This window comes from Sabethes cyaneus, chromosome 2 (assembly GCF_943734655.1).
Source record: "Sabethes cyaneus chromosome 2, idSabCyanKW18_F2, whole genome shotgun sequence".
NCBI lineage: Eukaryota > Metazoa > Arthropoda > Insecta > Diptera > Culicidae > Sabethes > Sabethes cyaneus.
Window position 1 is genome coordinate 62,004,363 of NC_071354.1, and position 23,764 is coordinate 62,028,126.

At 39.2% G+C, this 23,764-nt stretch overlaps 3 protein-coding genes across 4 annotated transcripts; 2 read left to right on the top strand and 1 right to left on the bottom strand.

Annotated features, from left to right (window-relative positions):
- The first annotated feature begins 7,509 nt into the window (after nt 1-7,509).
- On the top strand, nt 7,510-8,905 carry LOC128737012 (trafficking protein particle complex subunit 5). Its single transcript, XM_053831555.1, has 4 exons — nt 7,510-7,783; nt 7,840-7,966; nt 8,129-8,311; nt 8,670-8,905. Exons 1-4 carry the CDS (start codon nt 7,614-7,616, stop codon nt 8,766-8,768), a joined length of 579 nt encoding a protein of 192 aa, XP_053687530.1. The 5' UTR covers nt 7,510-7,613; the 3' UTR covers nt 8,769-8,905.
- LOC128737013 (NADH dehydrogenase [ubiquinone] 1 beta subcomplex subunit 4) lies at nt 8,761-9,354 on the bottom strand. Its single transcript, XM_053831556.1, has 2 exons — nt 9,161-9,354; nt 8,761-9,066 (listed from the first exon to the last, which is right to left on the bottom strand). The coding sequence occupies exons 1-2, from the start codon at nt 9,272-9,274 to the stop codon at nt 8,854-8,856; spliced, it is 327 nt and encodes a 108-aa protein (XP_053687531.1). The 5' UTR covers nt 9,275-9,354; the 3' UTR covers nt 8,761-8,853.
- Nucleotides 9,355-14,429: 5,075 nt separating this feature from the next.
- LOC128737007 (cathepsin L) lies at nt 14,430-23,460 on the top strand. Of its 2 annotated transcripts, XM_053831549.1 has the most exons (7): nt 14,430-14,542; nt 14,642-14,762; nt 19,483-19,688; nt 19,938-20,059; nt 22,462-22,898; nt 22,966-23,174; nt 23,246-23,460. In XM_053831549.1, exons 2-6 carry the CDS (start codon nt 14,670-14,672, stop codon nt 23,125-23,127), a joined length of 1,020 nt encoding a protein of 339 aa, XP_053687524.1. In that variant the 5' UTR covers nt 14,430-14,542; nt 14,642-14,669; the 3' UTR covers nt 23,128-23,174; nt 23,246-23,460. The 2 variants fall into 2 exon arrangements, with proteins under 2 accessions (XP_053687524.1, XP_053687523.1); XM_053831548.1 differs by having other exon boundaries at nt 22,966-23,459.
- The last annotated feature ends 304 nt before the right edge of the window (nt 23,461-23,764 follow it).

The following is a 23,764-nucleotide window of genomic DNA, read 5'->3' on the forward strand; positions in this document are numbered from 1 at the left end:
TACAACGCAACTTTAACCACTTCGTGCCATACTTCGACTTTGACGTCAACCGCAACGTGCTGAAAACGCGCTTTATAAAGCTAGTACCGTGGACCTCGTTCGTTTCACCGTTTTTAATCTGAACACTTTTTAATTTGAGCCTCGCTGGTTTGCACGATGTGCAAATTCAAAATGGTTCCAATGTTAGTCTCACCATGAATTTTGCCGTGTCTGTAATGTGCAATGTTAGTACTGGTAACTTGCTTACTGATAAAACGGCGATAGCAGCCAGGTGGAAGGCCACTTCTAGACACTGTTGAATGGAGAGGCAAACGCGGAAATTAGCAGGGACAGGATAAGAATTGTAAGCGATGACCAAGCTGTGGAGCCACCAACACAGGAGGAGGTTAAGAAGGTAGGAAGGACGGTTGAACTTCTAAAAGCGGCGAGTGAGTGCCTGTACGAAGCAATCCACCGGATCATTGTCAGGATCTAGGAGAAAGAACAAATACCAGAGGAGTGGTTTAATGGTCTCATTTGCCCAATTTTTAAAAAGGGGCATCAAATCCAGTGTAAAAACTCTCGAGGAATTACATTGCTCAATTCTGCCTATAAGGTGCTCTCCCGTATCCTGTTATGTGGACTGAGACCGTTAGTGGAGTCCTTCGTCGGCGAGAATCACGCTGGTTTTTATGAGGGTCGGTCCACGACGGATCAAATGTTTACCCTGCGTCAGTTGCTAGACAAGTTCCGGAAGTACAACTTGCAGATACATCCTCTGTTTGTAGAATTTAAGGCGGCGTACGATTCAGTCAAACGAAATGAGCTGTGGCAGATAATGCAAGAACATGGTTTTCCGATGAAACTATTTACGCTCATTCGAGCGACGCTGGGGCTTACCATTAACACCGTCAAACGAAGTACATGGTTGCTGACAGAGAGCGTGGTAGACCAAGTGGTGTTGGTGCCGAAGTGGAGTTTATTTATTTATTTATTTACATATATATATATCAACAGACACAGTTGCCCTAATGATAAAAGCGTCGTCTTAATATTAAAATAATTTTTGTGCGTTGCACGTTACGGGACAAATGATAGTCGAAAACGGCTGACACTTTGTTGAAAACTTTTTGCAAGCCTATAATCGCACTGTTGGCACCATAGTTAGTTCGTCGGAGCGGTAGACGTAGTGTTGGAACCATCCTTAAAGTTCTGGAGGGGGCGTTTATGTTTATCAACTGGAGGATGTCTGGGCAGTCGATATGGGCTGTTAAAACGTCTGCGACAGTCATTGCACGAGAGGTATCGCGGCGAAGCTCGAGTGTGTCGAGTCGAAGAAGTTGACAACGTTCCTCATAAGGAGTGACCTGCATAGGTTGCCTCCAAGGTAGAAGGCGTAGAGCATAGCGAACGAATCTACGTTGGATATTTTCGATCCGTAAAACAGCGTTGTTGTAGTGTGGATTCCACACCGACGAGCAGTATTCGAGAGGAGATCGCACTCATGAGCAATATAAGGCGGTAAGGCATTGTATGTTTCGGAATTCTCTTGTCATGCGAATAATTAGACCCAGCATTCTAGAGGCTCTAGACACAATGAATGTCATGTGCTGTTTATAGGTGAGACGGCAGTCCAGTATTACGCCAAGGTCCTTCACGTGATCGACTCGTGGGATCGGGGTTGAATCAAGGCTGTAATCAAAGTTCAGCGGCTGCAGTTTCCTGGTAAACGTCACTACTAAGCATTTTGATGGGTTGAGTAGCATGCGGTTTAGTTCACACCAATGCGCGAAAATGTCCAATTGTTTCTGGAGGAGATGAGCATCGCCGATGCAGTTGATTTTCGAGAATAACTTCGTCTGCAAACGCCAGTCGCGCGCGATCGAGCAAGGTATGTACATCATTAAAATAGAGCAAGAAGACCAGCGGACCCAGATGGCTGCCTTGTGCAATCCCAGGCGAGGTGGAAAATGGATCCGAGATCTCCTGGCCGATCCTCACACGGAGAGTTCGTCCTGTCAGATAGGATGTAAACCAGTTCAGCAAGCTCCCACAGAATCCGAGGCGGTCCAGCTTGGCGACGGCAATACGATGGTTGACTTTGTCGAAGGCAGCGGAGAGATCAGTATATATTGCGTCAGTTTGCGAACGTTCAGTGAATCTATCAGTCACGTAACTAGTGAAACAAAGCAAATTCGTAGCGCAGGATCGCTTTGGGAGGAAACCATGCTGCTCGTTGGCTAACGTTTGTTGGCAATGGGAGAAGATTGGCTCGATGATTACTAACTCGAACAGCTTCGATACAGCACATAAGGCTGATATTCCCCTGAAGTTGTCGATTTTCGATCTCCCTTTTTGAAAACTGGGAACATATAGGCTTGTTTCCATGCTTCAGGAAAACGTCCGCTGGCCAGAGATAGGCGAAACAGATGTGAGATTGGTGCAAGCAAACCGGTTATACAATGTTTTATAAGTGTTGCAGGGATTCCGTCGGAACCGGGAGAAATCGAATGCTTCATTTTGGCAGTTGCAGAGAGTACGACACGGTCGTCGAAATCAATAGATGAGATTGCGCGACCGGTAGGAATAACATTGTTAGCAGCAGTGTCGATTTGACTTGAAGTGTTTTGTTCCTAGACGTTCCGTGAGATAAGGATTTCTTTTAGCTGGCCACAACGAAACTCGCTTCCGTTGTTTTAGTAGTAGTAGTAGCAGCAGCTTTAGCTGTAGATTTATTTATAATTAGCATTAAGAAGTTTAGCATGTATAGATATAAGTTTAATCACTCACAAAAATCGGTTTGCACGTGTATCTTCGTCTTAGGAACAAATCTAACCTAAACTTTAGTTTTAAGTAGGTTATCTAATTATTTTAGCTGCGTGATTTTAATTAGGTATTTTTTAATAAAAGAGAGAAAATAAATTTACTTTTAATATAGGAAAATAATTCAATTTTTATAAATATTTAACATATTTTTAGCAGCTTTCTCACCTCACACAAAATATAACTGAACTGTTCAACGTTTGCTTTATGTATGAAGCAGGAAGTTGCTAATGCCAACCTCCAGTTGACAATCTCGATGACGGGTCGATGCCCACCGTTACAGTAGCGTGACCAGAAGTGCTGCCAGTATTAACATTCTCTCCCCCGTAAAACTGGCCACCAGGTCCCGTTTTACAGCCTTCGTCAACCTCTAAAACTGCCAACTTTGCTACTGGCCTTCGCATCAACCCCCTCGCAGTTTGTGCGATTGCTTGCCGTATTCTACAGTCTACCCCCTTGACCACTTTCATAATACAACCTCTTGTCCACTCGTTACTCTTGCCTTCTCCGACTACCAGCATTATTGCTGGCATATGTAGTCACTTTACTCACTGATTGCACCACACACGACATAAAGTTTCCGAACGTTTTCAAATTTACTTCAGGAAAGCGCTGAAGATTTGTGCCCCACTCTAATTGAAGATGTGGAGGAAGTTTCGCAACTAGTTCGACGAGGAGGGTGGGATTTGACAGGTGTGCAGTTTGACCGGCAACTTCTAAGTGGTCGCACAGACTCTGAATTGACAACCCAAAATCGATAATGGTTTGAAAATTTTCCAGCTTCGGTGCTGGCACTGACCTTACTTTCCCCAGGAGAGCAGAAATAAGTAGTTCAGGTCTCCCATATAACATATGGAGTGTCTCCATTATGTGAGGTACCGATTCAGGTAGAAGTAATCGGCTATGCACAGCCTCGTATGCAGCGCCTTTGAGGCATCGTTGCAGTCGGCACAAGTTTTCTGTGCTAGAGTACCCACAAGCTAGCGTAGAATTAATAAAGCTGCTGACAAATAGTGGCCAATCGGCGGGGTTGCCAGAGAAGGGGGGTAGATCACGCGGCATTACTTGCCTGGCGGCTAGTTGCGAGGGGGTGAGGACGAAAGTGGCTAAATTTGTGTTAAGCAATGGTGCTTGCGCAGGTGATAAGGCAATACTACCTAATTGTTTTATTAAATGTTGGTGGTTGGCATCGATATGGTTTAAAGGTGTATTTTCTTGTAGAGGATTTACTGGCTTACCTGGTGGCAAGCGGAATACTTCACCAGGGAGTGGCCCAGGCCACGAAGTCGATGTCGATGCAGGCGGTACGGGTACCGGTGCAGATGAACTTACATTCGTCGGTGTGGCTGTTGTCACTCGTTGAAACTGTGATCCCCAATTTACATCAGGAATCGGCACAGATGCCGTCGCAGGCATGGTCGCCGGTAGGACATTTTCAGCTGGTGGTAATGGCCCAACTGGTTGATCCGGAAGTTGCGCTGATGTAGATGGATGTGAAAACAAAGAAGTAAGATGCACCACTGGCGGCACGGTAAACGCTCTCCCAAGATTAGCGTCAGGTGCCGATGAATGGTACGTTGGCGGAGGTGCCAACGCTGGTATCGATGAACGTTCAATCGTGGATGGATGTGCGATCGTAGATACCGACTGTTTTCCAGAAAACCCTATAGGTTCGACGGTAACCACAGACGCTCGTGGCTGTGTATGTTGCGAGAATACACCATTTTGTTGCAGCAACGGTGGTGGCTGCTTCATCACATACGACGGTACTGGCACGGAAACAACTGGTGGTCCGGTTGGCGGTGCAGTGATTAATGCCTGCTCGGATGCTGGTACAGGAATCGTATCTGGTAAGGCCTTTGTCACTGTAGACTGAGATACCGGCGCTGTAAACGCTACTGACGCGGGTATCAAATCCACCAGTGCCACCGTTGGCTTTGGTCGCGCATTTGTAGGCAGTGAAACTGCTGCGGGATGTAGTAAGCACGTTGGCGTTGATTGTGCTAGTGGCATCGCACTGTTGGAAGCGACGTGCTGCGTTAAAACGTCACTTGGTTGAGAAACAGCATTAATAATTCCAGTAACTGGATCCGCACACGTCGTTGTACATGAGTATCGGTGTGTCGGCATGGCGGGATGTTTAAGCGGACTCTGCAGATTGTTACCATCTGGTAACAGCTTCGGTATTGGAATGTGGCTGGTGGTGGTAGTGGCTATCGGTTGCGTCTGGTCGATTCGTACTGGCGGCAAATTTGTCATGCCTTCGTCCTTTGATGTCGGTACGTGGATGATTCCGGTCTGCTCTGCACACGATTTTACCCAGTTCATAACCTTGGCGGTATTGGACCGCTTACTAACTCGACTGCTCTTGCTGTTTACACTCCTGTTATCACCTTCGAGCTGCGACTCAAGCAGCTTATATTTTTCCTCGACGAACGTACGGTGTATTGCTTGGAGCTCGTTCAGCTTCTCAAGCTGCAAATTCAACCTCGAGGATCTCGCCGATTTATCGGTAGTACGGGAGGCACGAGACGAGGAAACGACGCTAAGCACATCATCTGGCTGGCACTTTGGGCATGACCACGAGCGGTTCTCGATCGACTCGGAGACACCCACACACGAAAAGTGCCACCATGCTTGACAGTTATCGCACTGCACCATATTATCCGCTCCGTTTGGGCGCTCGCATTGTACGCAATCTGATCGATTCTCGTCGAGCGTTCCTGCGAGTGGTACTGTGCGATCTTCGGAATGCTCCGGGATGGACTGCATGTCGAAATTTAATCGTTCTGTGGACGATTTTTCTAAAGTTTGTTCCTAGACGTTCCGTGAGATAAGGATTTCTTTTAGCTGGCCACAACGAAACTCGCTTCCGTTGTTTTAGTAGTAGTAGTAGCAGCAGCTTTAGCTGTAGATTTATTTATAATTAGCATTAAGAAGTTTAGCATGTATAGATATAAGTTTAATCACTCACAAAAATCGGTTTGCACGTGTATCTTCGTCTTAGGAACAAATCTAACCTAAACTTTAGTTTTAAGTAGGTTATCTAATTATTTTAGCTGCGTGATTTTAATTAGGTATTTTTTAATAAAAGAGAGAAAATAAATTTACTTTTAATATAGGAAAATAATTCAATTTTTATAAATATTTAACATATTTTTAGCAGCTTTCTCACCTCACACAAAATATAACTGAACTGTTCAACGTTTGCTTTATGTATGAAACAGGAAGTTGCTAATGCCAACCTCCAGTTGACAATCTCGATGACGGGTCGATGCCCACCGTTACAGTAGCGTGACCAGAAGTGCTGCCAGTATTAACATGTTTCATTACAGAAGACGCTAGAGAATTTCGTTGCAAATAGTCTACAGATTGCGGGAGTATTACCTGCCTTCTCCCCGGCAAACTCCAGGGTAGTCGGTAGACTGGATTCTTTACGTTGCTGATTGAATGTGGCAGGCTGCGGTGCGCTGGGCACGTGGCCAGAATGCTCGACGAAATAGTAGCCAAGACTATTGTCAGCAGAGAACCAGGAAGAGGCCGTAGAATCCGAGGCAGACCCCGCACCTAATGGGAGTGCGCCGTCGAAGACGATGCACGTTCAGTTGGTGTTCGTGGGGATTGGAGAACGGCAGCCCAGGACCGACAGTACTGGCGTCATTCGACGCAGGATCGTTAACGGATTGTTGCCATTAAAGTAAAGTAAGTATTAGGGAAAGAAACCCTCGCTCGGTTTGTTTACATATTGTAGATACGCCCTTTTGAAAAGTTGGTGCCAAAATGTTCAAACTAAAGTTCACACGAGCTTATTGTTGATATGCTTACGTTTGTTACAAAAAATTAGAAGAAAAATCTTTATAAATCTTAGTTTTATGCATCTGGAATTTTAACAAATACAGTAAGCGTGTCGCGCACACCGCATTCCGGTCACTTTTCTAGTTCTTGCAAATTGTTAAATTCATTAACACACCGAAATATGAGTGCACGAAGTTATTAATTTGAAAATGTTTCAATTGTTAATTAAAATATGCGGTACGCAGAAATAGGTGCGCTTGCGGTACGTTCAGGTGTTTTAGATAAAATATTTTAAGTCTTCTTTCGTTAACCCGCAGTTAGGTGGCGCAATCGTACGTACTAAAAAAATGAGAATAGAGCAACGTGCATGAAGTAATTTGCGGTTTCGTCACCAACGAGAATGACATTTGCTGAGGATCGCTTATGAAGTAATTTGCGGTTTCGTCACTAACGAGAATGACATTTGCTGAGGATCGCTTATGTAGGAGTGAGAGGGGAGCAAAGAGTGGAGGAGAGGATCCGGGAGTTTGGAATTTGATGTTGTTGATATTACTCCTACTGCAAACAGCCTCAGCGAGGGCCTCAGCTAATGTCAAAAAATCTTTATATGTGTGCGTGGTGGAATACTTCATGTAGGAGTGAGAGGGGAGCAAAGAGTGGAGGAGGGGATCCGGGAGTTTGGAATTTGATGTTGTTGATATTACTCCTACTGCAAACAGCTTCAGCGAGGGCCTCAGCTAATGTCAAAAAATCTTTATATGTGTGCGTGGTGGAATACTTCATTGAAGAATCATTTTGCCACACGCACACGTGCACGCTCAATCGATTTGACAACGAATCGTTTCATTACAGTGCTGCTTTGTTGATCAAGTTTGTTTGTAGTTTGTCTATATCAAAACGGAACACATTACTGTTGATGCAATAATTTGCGTTGATTAATTTTATTATCAGAATTACGCATTTAATACGTAATAATATAGATAACGTAGAAACCCGGAAACAGGCTTGAACTGACGATGGAAAAAATCAACCTTAATCTTTCGAATCGTCCAAAACTCAGCATCCTGGATAAACCGTTAAGCCGTGGAAAAGGTGAAGTTTCACTCAGTTGTTACGCATTGCTTTTCTCGGAAGTGGTACAATATTCACAAAGTCGAGTAAACACGATACCTGATTTGCAAAACAAGTAGGACTTCAATATAGTTATTGTGTTACAGATGGCTAATACCCTTAACTTTCCAGGCTTCATGATTTGGGAAAAGATGTTGGATGCCGGATAATCGATCTATATTTCTTGAGGGAACGGAATTCCAAACGCGAAACAAAGCTTATCAATATGCTTTTATTTATCAAAACCACACTGTGGAAGGTAATTATTGGTTTAGAGTCTTGTTAATCGATGGAATCAAATTTTCTAAAATGATATATCTGTTTAGCCTAAAGTTTATGGTGTTGGCGAATGTTTGTAGCGTGTTTCCAACAAATTTTTATTGATTGTCTCAACATGTGGTTATACTTTTTCTTATTGCAGACCCTTTTTGGAAAAGAAGCGGATAAATTGGAGCATGCCACTGATGACGAATGTACATACTATATAATTGAGAAGGAACCTCTAGTTAACAAATTTATCAGTGTGCCGAAGGATAAAGGATCGCTTAACTGTGCTGTATTCGTTGCCGGAATCATTCAGGCTGTACTGTCGAACTGTGGATTTGTAAGTTTTTATGTTTGCTTATTTAGGTTACAGTGTTATCATCTACAAGACTTATGGCTTCTCTTTTTGTATTGATTAAGTTTATTTCTAGAGTTTTTTCCTTGGGTTCAATTTTTGACGCTCTTTCAAATATTTTTTTAAATATCAGGGTTCAGGGAGATGTTTGAATTTATTTCAAACATGGAAGTTTTTTAGCAGCTGACTCAAAAAAATTATAGAACATTTTGCAATGATTGCAGTCTAAAATTAAGGCCATCTGCAACAACGTTCATTGAATACGTGGACTAACATAAAGTTATCAATAGGTACATTATGTGCTTATTCCTAATATAGTTTTCTTTTTAATCCACAATTACAGACATGTCAAGTATCAGCCCACTGGCATAAAGGTACCACTTATATGGTAAAATTCGAGGATCACGTCATCAGTCGTGATAAACAATTAGAGGAAAAATAAAATACCTATTTATAACACCTCGTTTATTACAAATTGATTTTCTAAACACATTGTGATCTCAAACGTTGGACACTGTTTGCGAAATTTAAATAAACTTGAAATAGCGATCCTTGTATGCTACCTGGCCAGTACGGTACTTCTGTTCTCGACCATCACGCTCCTTTTTTAGCATCCAAGCATAGACTACGATCGGGATTACCACTGTAAACATGCCAGCGCGAAATGTACGGCCGGTGGGCTTAAAATGTTCGAATTGGTTCACTGTCATCGCTTGATAGCGTGCCAAACCAGTATCAAACTGAAAATAATGAAAACAAGGATTATTTGCTGCTTTAAAACAGTACTAAATGATGACATAACCATCGAAGACAGTCAATAGAACTTAAACTTACTACTCCTACTCCTTCCCCACGAGCATGAGGATTGGTCATTGTTCGCCAATACTCATTCCTTAACGCCGCCCGGCGAGCTGCCTTCTCCTGTTGGATTTGATCCGGAGAAGTCATATTCCGACCGTTCTTATTTTGCAGTTTTTTAATTCTAGCGAGTGCAAACGCGAAGTTTAGTATAGTGAATGAAAAACTTCATCAAAATCTGTCATTCTCATTTGTCAAATAATAAATTGGGCACACGCAAATGAAAAGTTTGCGATCAAGGACATCTGATTCGTGGTAGACTGCGAATGACAAGTCTGTGTTTGATAGAAACTTTTGTGCAACCGGTGGTGGTCTTTAGAACTAGCCTACACTCTTAAATGATTCTACCTGTAAATAGGTCGGATTTAGTTGAAGCTAGGTTGAAACTACTCAAAATGCCCTTAAAGTGTACAAACTCAAACTTTGGGTAAAAATTTCAACCAATTTTGGCTACTTGCTACCGATAATTGAATTATTCTCTATGACAAATAACGCAATTTTAAGTTCCTACTACCAATTTTTTGGTTGAAAAACTACTCAAAATCTGAGTTTGTACACTTTAAGGGCATTTTGAGTAGTTTCAACCTAACTTTAACTAAATCCGACCAATTTACAAGTAGAATCATTTAAGAGTGTACGGTGAGAGAGTCGATAGTTTGCTTGAATAATCGTGAAAAAAAGGATTTATTCAAGAAATGGAGAGAATTGGGTCCTAAAGCCCTATGTCGTTTTTAGCTTGAATCGATAAGGTTAGGGTTAGGAACACATATTTTGATATTCAATTTTACATTTTTAGGCTATTGCCGTTAAAAACCTTTTTTTTTTAATTTTGTGAAATTTTGAACAAAAAATAAACATTTGGGCAACCTTATATAGACAAACTATAGTTGTGCATGGTTGTGTCAAGCGGTGTCTAGACAACACGAATTATAAAAAGAAACCATAGTATGTCTTGAAATGTCACGAAAAACTTTTTGCTTACCTTCACGCTCATGTGATAGTGTGTCAAAAAATCAAAAGTTGCAAAGTCAGGAAATGGCTTGGCAATCGCGACCAGAGCTGCCGTAAATACAGATATTTGTGCATGCGTAAATTTGGGACCCTACCGTTTTCTCCGAAGTACCGTGGACCCCCGTTCGTTTGACCATTTTTAATCTGAACACTTTTTAATTTGAACCCCGTTGGTTTGCACGACGTACAAATTAAAAATGGTTCAAACGTCATTCTCAACATGACATCATTTGTTTATGCAGACAGTGCTGACAATGCACATAAACACGATTTGTTTGTACTGACCTAGCGTGTTTAATCGGTTTCACATGTCGTTTTCCTAACGATTAAGATAGAAATCCGATCAGAAAATGCAATATTCGCACTTGCAACTGCCAACTAAAACAAACCACCAAAACAATAACAAAGAGCAGGGCGGCCAGTTCACACAGGTTTCAGCATATTTCGGGTTACCAGTTGTTCAAATTAAAAAGTAACCCCGTTAGTTTGCATGAGGAATCGTTCAAACGAACGGGGGTCCACTGTATTTAATTTTCTCGATCTAATCTTTTAAATAACATAAATAGTTTATGGACTACTTTAAAATTCAGGAACATTAGTAGAGCCAGACATCACAGCAACTGAAATAATTGATGGGTTCCAAATTTATGTATGCACAAATATCTGTATTTGTGGCAGCTCTGATCGCGACCTAAAACATTTTCTGAGTTTACAGCTCATTTTCCGGTTCCGGTCATCTCAGTTTAATTAAGACCTTTGTCAAAATCAGCAATAAGCGTAGTGACTGCACTTGGTCACAGCGTGGATGGCTTCAGTTTTCGGAGGCAACACCAGCCATCGAGATGCGACCGTGTTTGGTTAGAAACGCACAGAAATTTTTGGTCTGCCGTTCGCCCTATTGCTGATTCACATCGGAGTAGCAGAACATACCAATCTGATTGATAATACGGTGCCAGTTTTGGTTGGCGTTTTTTTTTCATACTGTTCTGCGGGGTCGATTGTACCGAGATTATACTGTTGGCCATCAGTTTGACATCGTTTAGTCATTCTTAGCGCAAACTAGATTTGGACAAAGTCTAGCACCGTGAATCGATGGATTGGAATACATTGCCCGAATCAAAACTTTTATCCGATAACTAGTACAAATTTGATGTTCCACTTCCTCACGACCAGCAAAACTCAGACAAGCACAAGAGACAACTGCGAAGCTGTAACTGTCAAAACGATCAGCTGCTCTAATAAACCTTTGCACGGTGCCTAACCTCAACTCTGGTTTGACGTTTTTGTGTGTTTTGTTTTGATTCCCTTTGTAACATAATTTTATTGCTAGTGAGTTTATTACTTGTAATTCGTACCACTTGTTTGTGGAAACCGGAAATGCCCCACTTTTCCGAAGCAGAAAAATGATATCAGTTCTGCACAACATATATTTTTGTCATTTTTGCAGTTTTTTGCTTCTGGGTCTTGCGAATAAGTCTAGATAGAATTAACAAAAGGGCGAATGTCGCAAATGTAAACAAAACGGGTGAGAGTTACTTTTTGCTGGACTAGCATAGGAAAACCAACCCTCACTCGGTTTGTTTACGCTTGCGACATTCGCCCTTTTGTTAATTCTATCTTCAAGTAATCAAAACAAACCCCACAACACTGTCAAATCTGGGACGAAAAAAAAACGCACTGACATCTGCGTGCAATGCTTCATGTCAAATCAGAGTTGCCAGTGAGAAAAAGTAATCATTGTTGCCAAAACGTTTTATTTTCGTTATGTCATGGAAGATCTCTAATGTCAAGGGAAAATAAATTACAATATTTTTGTTTTTTAATTTTTTAGTGCTCTGCATCTTTTTAAAAAAGAAAAAACTATACTCTGGTAGTCATAATGGGAAGCTTTATCGTTCCTTCTAATAAAATCATCTTTTTATCACAAATTTTAGGACCCAATTATTTTCAGTTAAAAATTATTTTGATTAAAATTGAGTGTTCTAGTATAATCAGTCGACGAGGATCGTACAATCAGCCCCGTAAATTTTCTTGTGCTCTAAACAGACATTTCTAGCTTGAAAGTGTGGAAATTTTATTCTTATGACCACCCTAACCCCCTCGCCGCTACCACTCAGGTTGAACTTAGTTATTTCCTAATCCCCTTAGGTTTTACTGCTTCAACACCGCTATTAGTAATTCTAACCCCTATTATGTATTTCGAACGAATCTTTATTTCGTTCGACTTGTTTGGAACGAGATGTTTTGCCCATCTGATTTTGCAGGCGGAAATTTCCTTCGAAACAAACTTTCGTTCGAAATTGACAAATTTGAGTAAAAACTGCCGGCGTGTCGCTACCTGTTGCGATGGTGAGAAAAACGAAAACAAATGTCAGATGCGGTACATTTCATAAAAAAATTTCAGTAAATTTAATTTTTAACTGGTTTTCAATTGAAAACTTTACTAAATTTTTATCAGGTTTTGTAAGAAATTTGCTGTTTTACAAGTTATTTTAGAAACACTTTTAAAATAGTGAATTGAAAGAGCATAAATTTGAAGAATACATGTAATAGTTAGTGTGGCGACTTAACTAATCGAACGCAGCAGTGATCCTAAAGCGGTTTTTGCATATTATTGGAATGTTTTTCTACTTTACAAAATCCTTATGGTTGTTTTGTATCGATTCAAGTCAAAGTTCTAAAGATTCGAATATCTTTTAGTCCTATTGAACCATGTTGCTCCGGCACTACATGAAAATATGAATGTTCTCTTTAGTTATCCTGTATCTTGCTTGCAATAGTCTGGTTTATATTAATTTCACAAAAAACAAGTTTTTTACCACTCAAGCACGTGGATTTTTATAATATAGCGTGATATGTAACCTGTTTGCTGTCGCATAAATGTACAAAAACATTATTTTCTCGTATGTACTGTAAACAAACCACTGACAAAGTATATATCAAAAATAAAGTACTCAATTTTCTTACATTTTGCAATAATAATTTTACTTGTACATTGTTTCACTACATTAAGGAAATTAAAAAAGTGAACTTTTTTCCGATTCTTCAAGCAAACTGTCAACTTTCTCACCGTTCGGCTAGTTCCAAAGACCACCACCGTCAGCGCATAAGTTTCTGTCGAACAGGTCAATACCAATCCGTTCTTCGAAATATAGAATAGCGGTGTCTGACAACCAGAAAACGTTTGTTTATTCCCGCGAACATTTGTTTTTATTCAGAAGTGGTCAAATCGTAACCAAGGTGAAGTTAACATGCAAAAAATGCCTTGCAAAACAGCAAATTTCTTGCCAAATCTGATGAAAATTTAGTTAAGTTTTGAATCGAAAATTAGTTAAAAATTAAATTTACTGAAATGTTTTTAAGAAATTTGCCGCATCTGACGTTTGTTTTCGTTTTTATGACTATCGCAGCAGGTAGCGCCACTGCGGCAGTTTTTACTCCAATAGGTCAACTACAAGGGTAAGTCGCTGAGAACGTTCCGTTCACCTCATTCATAGAAATTTTGTTCAGTCTGTGCCTTACTGTGCCGCTGAGGTGCTGAGGTGCTGATCGTGAGAAACCTGTCAAATTCGCTTGCGCCCAGCCAGATTGTTTTGATCGTTTTGACAATAACAAACATTGGCAGGGCTGCCAATTTCTAACATTTCCAAATTTAAATGTCAAAAAGGTGGGCCACAGTGTGCCATAAACTGTGAAAAGAATGTACCGCAATTGTAATCAATGAGGTAAGCTGTTCCCTAAATTGGGCCTGCAACAATGTTAAGCTACTTACCCTTGGTCAACTACCTCACGGAGCGAAAAAGCTCCAGTTTGTTTCAAACAAAATGATTGTTGATTTAAACCTCAATAAAAGATTTTTATAACAACCTGAAAATATTGTTGTTTCAAAACGAGATTCTGTTTGAATCAAGAAAATAACAGTTTTGAATTAAAAGTAAAGAAATTTCAAATTTGAACTTAACATTGATATAACAATAAATATTTTCATTTCAATCATACATTTCAGTTTGAAACAAAACAAAATTTTTGTTTGTGCGTAAAACAACCATAAATATGGTTGAAACTACATTTTTATTCTCCGTGCTTGGTGTTCATCGGTAGCGCCACGCGCGGCTGTTTGTACTCGAATTTGACAGTTAGAAATAAAGCGAAGAGAGAGCAGCAATTTTCCGCTGAGAGTAAATCGCATTTAAGCTCAAGCATGTTGCGTCAGCGAATTCATTCGTTGTTTTACGTTCGACTGTTCGGGTGGCTTGTAGTAGTTGATTGTGTTTTGTTTTTAGTGTAGTAAGTTTAAGCTAGTTCAATTAAGTGCCACTGTATTCTTATAATTCAATACTCTTAATTGTAAGTCAGAAATGTACCTGCTGCGGTACAATATTGGATGTAACCTGTTATTAAATAATACTAATTTCGTGAATCATCTTGTTTCGTTCATTTCAATAGATAGACGAGAAGGAAGGCGTAACATAAAATGAAGATTCTGATCCTTATTGTGGCCTTTGTGGCGGCAGCTAATGCAGTGTCCATTTTCGAATTAGTCAAAGAGGAATGGCAAGCATTCAAGGTATGTTTCACTTATTTTCCGATTGTTCATAAAATGTTTGGAAAAGCGTCTCAGTTTCAATTTATGATTGCACATTTAAATTTTTCTACTTATAAACATGGAAACCAAAGAGCCAAGTTCAATGACGCAGTTTTCTTTCCTAGGTCACTTGCGTCTGTTTTGACTATGTTCGACGATAGAGGCGAATAACTCACATTGATGAGTTTGAGTTTGTCCTACTCATAAGATAAAAAAAATCCCGAACGAGTGTTATATTTACAAAGCGATATGTTAAACGATCTTCAACTTTCGTTATATACCTATCTCTGCTGTTTCTTTGTTCTTGTCGCTGCTGCCATGTTTTGCTTAATTGTTTCTGAAAATTAGCAAGCAACAAACAACTACAGCGAAATGTTACCTTCATCACGACTGTATGTGATTGTAGCGTGACAGTCAGATACAGCTGATGATAGCAACAAAGGGGAGGCGAAAAGTATAAATCATCCTACCCTGAATGTGTTTTTTTGCTGTTGTGTTTCTTGCTGTGAGACCATTCGAATTAGGTTGTGTGGGTTTGTTTATACCTGCTGCGCAACCAGCCGATAAATGTGAGTTAAATTTGGTTTAGACCAAAACCTCTAAACATTGAATGGTTTTAGAAGCCATTATCGAGAATTTTTTGCCATTTATGTATTTAGTTAAAGACAATATACATCGTTTAACAAAAGAAAGGACAAAAGCAGACAAGTACTTGGTTTGTTTTATTATTGACATAGTACAGATTGTTTATTTTTTTACGAAACAATAAAATATAAAATAAGCTAGTCGACTGCACACTCTTGCTTGGGACCACCTCCTTTTTGTCGTCCGGCAATTTGTACATCTGTTTTCGTTCTGGAAATCCTCATAATGCAAGAAACAAAGCCCTCTCTCTTCATTTAAATCAGCTATCAGCCTGCTCCCACCTCTTTCTTTTGTAACCAGCCATTTCTACATCTAATCCTTATAAGTGAAAAGAAATGAACCCCTCCCCTCCCCATTTCTCCACCCTCATCACCCTTACATTGATTTTTATGTCAACAAAAATGTATGCCAATTCAATAAAGAATATGTAGCTTTAAAAAAGTTAATCTTTGATACAGCGGTTTTACTAAAAATTTCATTAAAATATCTTTCATTTAATATAATAATTATTAAAATCGATTCGATGATGATTGAAAAAAGTAAAGCAAAAATGGTTAAAAATCATAATTTCTTTTCATGTTTTTGAAAACAGCACCATGAAAACAGCCAGCATTTAATTAACATGAACAATGTGCTTAATTTAGAAATAAACGACCAACGCATTCAGATTTTCTCTCAAATTAGTTACACTGTGTTCTTGTATCATGTTCCCATACACCCGTATCCGGACCCTTATCAATAAATCCTCGCCACCATCTTTTTTATTATCCATATTTGTTTATGTGAAACTCGTCGATCAAATTTTTGCTGTCCACCGAAATCAATAATATATACAATCGTTAAGATTGTTCTGTTCTCTTTCTGTTTAGCTGATTTTGAAACCTGACTGACGGAAACATTTTACAGATAGGGAGGGCTGTACTAAGCAAACGCCATGTGCAGTGAGTCAGAACAGAATGAAGCGCAAAAAATGTGCTGTTTATTCAGCAACGGTTTGCTCAGAAGGCTGTGAAAAAAGAGAAGCGTTCTGAAGCTGTATATGGGTCGCATCGTTAGACATTCGTAACGGGTTCGCTGGGTGATAAGGAATTATCTGAGTCGGTTGCGTCACACGTTTTGCATGCCGCCCCGTATAACGACCTATCGACACTTAATAGGGCGTAGCGAACATGTAAAATAGTAGTGTGAAAAATACTGAATCTTGCAAATTAATCCTATAATACTTTCTCGTACTCTATTGCGCATCTAATCAGTCAAAATAGTATTTTGACGTTGGTTTACTATGTAACGCAATTATCAGTAAATGATGCCGTTTGAATGCACGCGACTGAAGTAGTATGGCGAGATTGTTCTAATAATCAAACGGAACGCTTTATCAATGTTTTAGAAAGTGTGTCATCTGCGTAATCTTTTGCCGAGCAAAAACAAGTTACATATTCCGTACACCAAGGGCATTAGGTAGTAAATTTCTAATAACAGCCACATGAATTTACAAAAAAAATTTAATGGCTTTGATTGATAGATGAAAAAAAAACTAAGTTAATGGTTTTATTAATAGTCGAAAAACAAACCAATAATAAATGGAGTCTAAAGTACATAGTGCAGTTGTATGCAATGCGTATGCACCATTTATGGAAACAACAACGTACATTGCAATAACATGACGTACAGACGCAATAATTAATATGTACCACTGCATGATCTATGGGACGATGTCCCTAGAAAATTCGAACCGTTATCAGCTAGGTCAATTCCCCAAATGAGTGACGACACGCCGCCGCTCGTTATCGCCAGCGAGCGGTTGTTGTGCATGGTGTTTATTGTTTTGCAAACCGACAAAAACTCTTTTCCGTAACGGAACGGTTTTATTCACCAATCAAAACGAGTTCATTCTGCAAACAACAAAACGAAACTGAATACGCTTCGTTTGATGCCAAAAGTGGTTTCATTCGTTTTTTAGTATGCAAAACAATCACTTCGATGACCGAACTGCGGAGTTTAATACATATTTAATTCAAAATTGCAATTCTTGCAAGAAATATTCTGAATTGAGCTGTAGAGTTGAGCTAAATAACCGACTGGTTTCTGAATTCTGATCAGAGTCATTTTGGACAAAATATTTATAGAATATAGAAATGAGAAAAATAATTTTAGGTACTTGTCGTCGTGCACAATTAAAAGTTAAGGGGACATAAACGATTAAAATTTTTGAACAAATCAGATTTTTTATTTCAGATTTTGATTTTGCAGTCTTTTCCGCTTATTTTGATACTAATTTTGTCATGATCCGACCACAGGAAATGGTCGAAAAACGATCGAGCACATAAGCATTCCAGTGCGGCGTGGAAGAACTTCGCCGGAATAAAACGCCGTTCCTGTAAAACCACGATTTTCAAACTTTATGTACCTTTTTCTCAGAAACTACACAACGTATCGGAACAAACTTTTTTGTTTTGTTTTATTGGTAGAAGCTTGGCAAAGACTTTTATAACCTTTGAGCTTTGTAAACGAAACACAGAAGGAAAAAGGAAAAAGAAGACAATTTTTTTTCTACTTTTTCTTTTTTCTCAACTGGAATGCTTATGTGTACGATTGTTTTTCGGCCAGTTCCCGTGGTCGGATCATTACAAAATCAGTATCAAAATAAGCGGAAAAGACTGCAGAATCAAAACCTGCAAAAAAAATTTATGACTTTTTCAGAAATTTTAGTCGTTTATGTCCTCTTAATCGCGCTTAGAATTCTCAGACCGCTTGGCTTTTTCCGATTCGCATTTCATTCAAGCAATGGGTCGTACATTTAATCTTGTTCGACATCTCTTTGATGCAATATTTTCAATTGACAAATTTAAAAATATAATATATATATACTGTGATAATATAAAAGTTCACTAAGCTAATGAGCTAGCAGCATTGTAGCATCGTAAATACAAAAAATACAGCAAAACTTTGTTCTACAAAATTGTAGATAATAACTAGTTCTACAATGTCCTATTTATAACCTTGTCAAATTTTGCTCGGCTGAGACGGTACTGTCAAATGCATCAAAATTGAGTCAAAGAGATCGAATGGCGTGATGCCACGCCAGTTACCGCATTCAGTTAGGTCTCGTTTTTAGGGACTTTGACCAATATGCCCTGCGTCCACCAGGCCACCGGAAAATATATCCCATATATTGCTGAAAAGCTTATGCATTATCTGGGATGAAAAAGATGGGTCAGCTAGCTATGAGTATCTCGGCTGAAATACAGCCTATCCCTGGTGCTCTATTGAATTTCATACTCTTGATGGCTGCTTCAATTTTATCCAGCGATGGCGTCTCCGAGTTGACGCGATTAATTCGACGAACTGTTGTAGGCGTCATACACTGCTGGTTTTGTTGGTCTCTGACATTTCAATCTCGGACGAGTTGTTTAAACGCAGATGGTCAGGACAAATCGAAATATTCGCTCGGACAAATACGATTTTGTATAACTTCTTCAAATTATGTTCTAAACTAAAGAACAGTTTTCATACTTACCCGGACTTCTGCAGAAGATTCGTACAGAATGTCTTGCTTATAGAAGAAGGATTCTTGTGTAAAAATCCAAAATTTAAATCCCTGGGATACCTATAACTCGACAACGGAGTCCTCGGATTCTGAAAGCTGAAAGATTGAATCCTAGTTCGTGTTAGTAAAGGTACTGTTTTGTTAAAGTATGCCTGTCCATTAGAATGCAATCAAACAAATAAAAAGTCTCATCTCACTAGACTGGGGGAAATAGAATGCATTATTTTGACTGTTAAACTATTTTGCATGTTGTTTGCGAAAACACGTCTCGCAATTGGCATAATAATTGAAGTACTACAAACAACCTAAATTGGTATAAATAAATAAATAAACACTTTGAAAAGAGAAATTAAAAATATATTTTGCATCGGAATTTTTTTGAAATAGATCAGAAAAAGCCAGGGAGACAACAATTTAATTAAATAGTTTTGTCGAAGATGGTTGTTATAGTTAACAAAAGTGCCTGTTCTAGTTAATCCATACTTGTTTATTTTCTTTTCATTTCTTTAGCTGCAACACCGCAAAAAGTACGACAGTGAAGTCGAGGAACGATTGCGAATGAAGATCTACGTACAAAATAAGCACAAGATTGCCAAGCACAATCAGCGGTACGACCTGGGCCATGAAAGATATCGTCTAAAGATTAACAAATATGCCGATTTGTTACACGAGGAGTTCGTTCAAACCCTGAATGGCTTCAACCGTACCAATCCCAAGTAAGTTTAACAGCCAGTTTTTTGCCACAATGCGACCGACTTTTCTTAGTAATAATGAGTAATGGTTCAAGCGTCAACAAGGTATGAATCATATCAACATAATCTTATTACCCTGAAGAAAAATTAGTCGCTGTCGCGCCTTCGCTTACAGTAGTCTATTCACGAGAAGTCGAATTTTACTGCAACTGGAGACGTGTCACGTAACACCCCATTTACCTCTTTACCTATCGTATCTTTCCATGTACGAAGACAAATGCTGAAGGCAGTCAAAATCGACGAACCTGTTACATTCATCGAACCAGCTAATGTCGAGATTCCAAAAACCGTCGACTGGACAAAGAAAGGCGCTGTCACTCCTGTGAAAGATCAAGGTAAGCATCATGTTGTTGTAGTTCATTTGTAACTGAAAAAAAGTATCACTTCAGTTAGTAGTTTGTGAAAAATGTATGTAAACTAGTGACAACAGAGTCAACTGTTAGTTCATACAATACTGTGAAATCTGGTGTTTCTTACTCCGTAATCGGTCCTCACAGCACGACCAGGTTGTTTGAGCAAACTACCTCTGACATTAAGATGTATAAATCATACAAGCTAGCTGTGTTTTGATACATTCGATGTTTAGTTGGGATCTAACTTGAAAACAAGAAAATTACAGTAACCAAGAATAAAAAATTATCGCGCAGATATACGTTTCAATTGAGTCGATAAAACAAATGTCGATTAAGCAGATGCAATACAAAGCGGAAGTAAAGAAATATCGACGATGCAGAAGCGAGACGAACGTCGATATTATCGCAACGATTATTTTCTAAAAACAAATTACACGCTGTATAACGTCGAATATTCTCTAAGAGGAAAATTTTTCCTTATTTCCTGGAAAAACCTTCATGTTTTTAAAAGCTGGATATATTGATATTAAACACATTACTAGAGCTAAGAGTAAGAGGTACAGAAAGGATTTGGCCCACAGTATTTTTAGCATTAATTTGCTACTAATCGTTTGTCTAAACGAAACAAGATGATTCTACAGTGACTGACGTTGCATAATTCATTTGCTTTTGACGATCTTAAATAGAGGTGCATAAATCATATGCTATTTATATTACAAATTTAATAAAATATCTAAACATTTTGTGTTCGATGTTTCGTGGGATGTCTTTGAAAAGAAGAAAATAACAGAAACCAACAATAAAAAAAACTGCGCCCCCAGATATACGTTCCAGTTGAGTCGATAAAACAGATGTCGATTAAGCAGATGGGATGGAATACAAAATGTCGCTTTAATTGGAGGTAAAAAACTTATCGACGATGCAGAAGCGAGACAAACGTTGATATTATCGTGATGATAAGACTTTCAATTAGAACACAAGACTTACAAGAAATAATTTTTAAAATTTTCTTAAAATAAATTGCGCGCTGCAAAACGTGGAATGTTTCCCAAGAGGAAAAGCTTAATTTTTCAAAATACTCGGTACACCCAATTCTTTTTTTGCACGGATTTTTTTACACGGATTTTTTTTACACGACTTTTTTTGCACGGTTTCTCGAAATAACACGGTTTTACTCAAATTTCGCCAACAGTTGTACACACAATTCTTTTTTTACACGGATTTTTTACGCAGAATTTTTTTTGCACGACTTTTTTTGCACGGTTTCTCGAAATAACACGGATTTTTTTACACGGTTTCTCGAAATAACACGGTTTATTTTTACACGGGACGCATCCCCCGTGTAAAAAAAGAATTTGGTGTATATTAAAATACAACATGTAGAGTAAAGAGGCACAAAAGAGGATTTGCTCCGGGGTGATTTATCTTTAGCAGTAATTTTCCTTGCCGTTTTTCCGCTAAAGTCAGAAGAGTCAATTCTACACCTAGTAACTGACAATCAAGCATAATTAATCGCAGGTTGTTGACTTTCCGCGGAATGTCAGTAGAAAACAGGAAAATTACAGGTACGAAGTACAACCAACGCTACGCAACGCAGACTTAAGGCCCTTTAGGTACATTCTGCATTGAGTTGATAAAACCGATAAAGCAGATAGAAGACAACAGCTGTTGGTTAAGTAGATGCAATATATAAAAAAGACGCTCCAGCAGAGATAAAAGAATATCGATGCAAAAGCGAAACGAACGTCGATAATATCGCGTTGGTAAAGCAGCCTAACTTTTTGACGTCTCATTTCCTATACAGCGCACTACTTCCGACACTAGGTTTAATGTACGGTAAGGAAGAAAAATCGTGTGTCGTTTTTTTTCGGAAGTCTAATTTAGTGCTGGCGACACAATATGTGATAATATTTAAAATTTTCCAAAACCACATTGCGAGGTGCAACATGTTGAACATCATTCTTTAAGAGGAAAAACATAATTTAGCTTTAAATTAGCACTATTCTTTTCTTTTCGTATATGGTGGCAGCAAACACGCTTCACGTAGATTCGCTCAAAACTGGAATGGGGATTTAATTATTGTTCTCACTCTTCTCACTCGTAGTGAAGAGCGATAATGGTTTGTTTTGACAGGTTAAATCTTCGTGGCTAATATAGGTTTCACCCTTAAAATGTTTGTTTTTCAATTTCAATTATTCTTTTAATTACTTTTGAGATAAACCAGCTTTTGCTTGGTTTATCAGTGTTTTGACTGGCTTCGAGGCGGTCGAACAAGTACACTCAAGACTGCAAGAGCAGTTGTTGATGAAAAGAGCCGAGCCTACGATTGATGTGCTTCCAATGCTTTGCCTTTTTCTTTAACATTTATCAATTCACGGTTACAGGTCACTGCGGATCGTGCTGGTCTTTCTCGGCTACCGGAGCGCTTGAGGGTCAACATTTCCGCAAAACTGGAAAACTTGTATCCCTATCCGAGCAAAATCTAATCGATTGCTCCGGTAAATACGGCAACAATGGCTGCAATGGAGGAATGATGGATTTCGCCTTCCAGTACATTAAGGATAACCACGGTATCGATACGGAGAAGTCTTACCCTTACGAGGCTATCGACGATAGTTGCCATTTCAATCCGAAAGCGGTCGGAGCAGTCGATAAGGGATTCGTTGACGTTCCTCAGGGTGATGAGTCAGCCTTGCAAAAGGCTTTGGCAACGGTAGGACCGGTCTCTGTTGCTATCGACGCTTCCCACGAATCGTTCCAGTTTTATTCGGAAGGCGTGTACTATGAGCCACAGTGCGACTCTGAGAACCTAGATCATGGTGTAAGTAACACGCAATCAACACAATCTCAATTTTAACGAAAATAATTCAAATATTTTTTCGTAACAGGTTCTGGCTGTTGGATATGGTACAAGCGACGAAGGCGAAGATTATTGGTTGGTAAAGAACTCGTGGGGAACCACCTGGGGTGACAAGGGTTTTGTCAAAATGGCCCGTAACCGTGATAACCACTGTGGTATTGCTACTGTGGCAAGCTATCCTCTGGTCTAACTGCACCGTGGTCCTATGGTTTTATGTGATCGAGCTGTGGCTTACGAGTAAGAAAAAACGTATTCTTTCTTTTCATTTCGGCATTAGATATTAATGCTACTCACTTACCCGCTTGAAGGTGTTTCATGCATTGTTTTACGATAGGCCGTGCCAAAAAATACTTTCCAATTTATGTGGGATATTGAATAACAGAATAATTTAAATGAACAGTTCGAACAAGTTTCTAAACTTTTATTTCTATATTAGTTTTGTGAGATATTATCTGTGAATATGTTAGCTGAAGTTGAGTAACGTAATGTTTACAAATAAATCTAAATAAGTAAGTACAACTTAAATTTGTTTCGTGATAACGGCTCTGTGAAGAACATCAAAATATGCCGAATTGATTGGATAAACCCGTCATAGCACGAGCTCCAATGAAGCTCGCCTGATATTGGTCCTCGACCTCGGTTTAACGGCTAGACTTCGGTAATAACCTAGTACAGTATTCTCTCAACTGTTTCTCCACCATACTAATCGAGCTTACTGAGGACCAGGGAGGGACCATTAGAGTTCACCATTGAAACGGTGTGCATTGGGAAAAAAAAAGATATCAACTTCTTAGGGTTGTTTGGAGCATATCGTGGACAACAAGGAT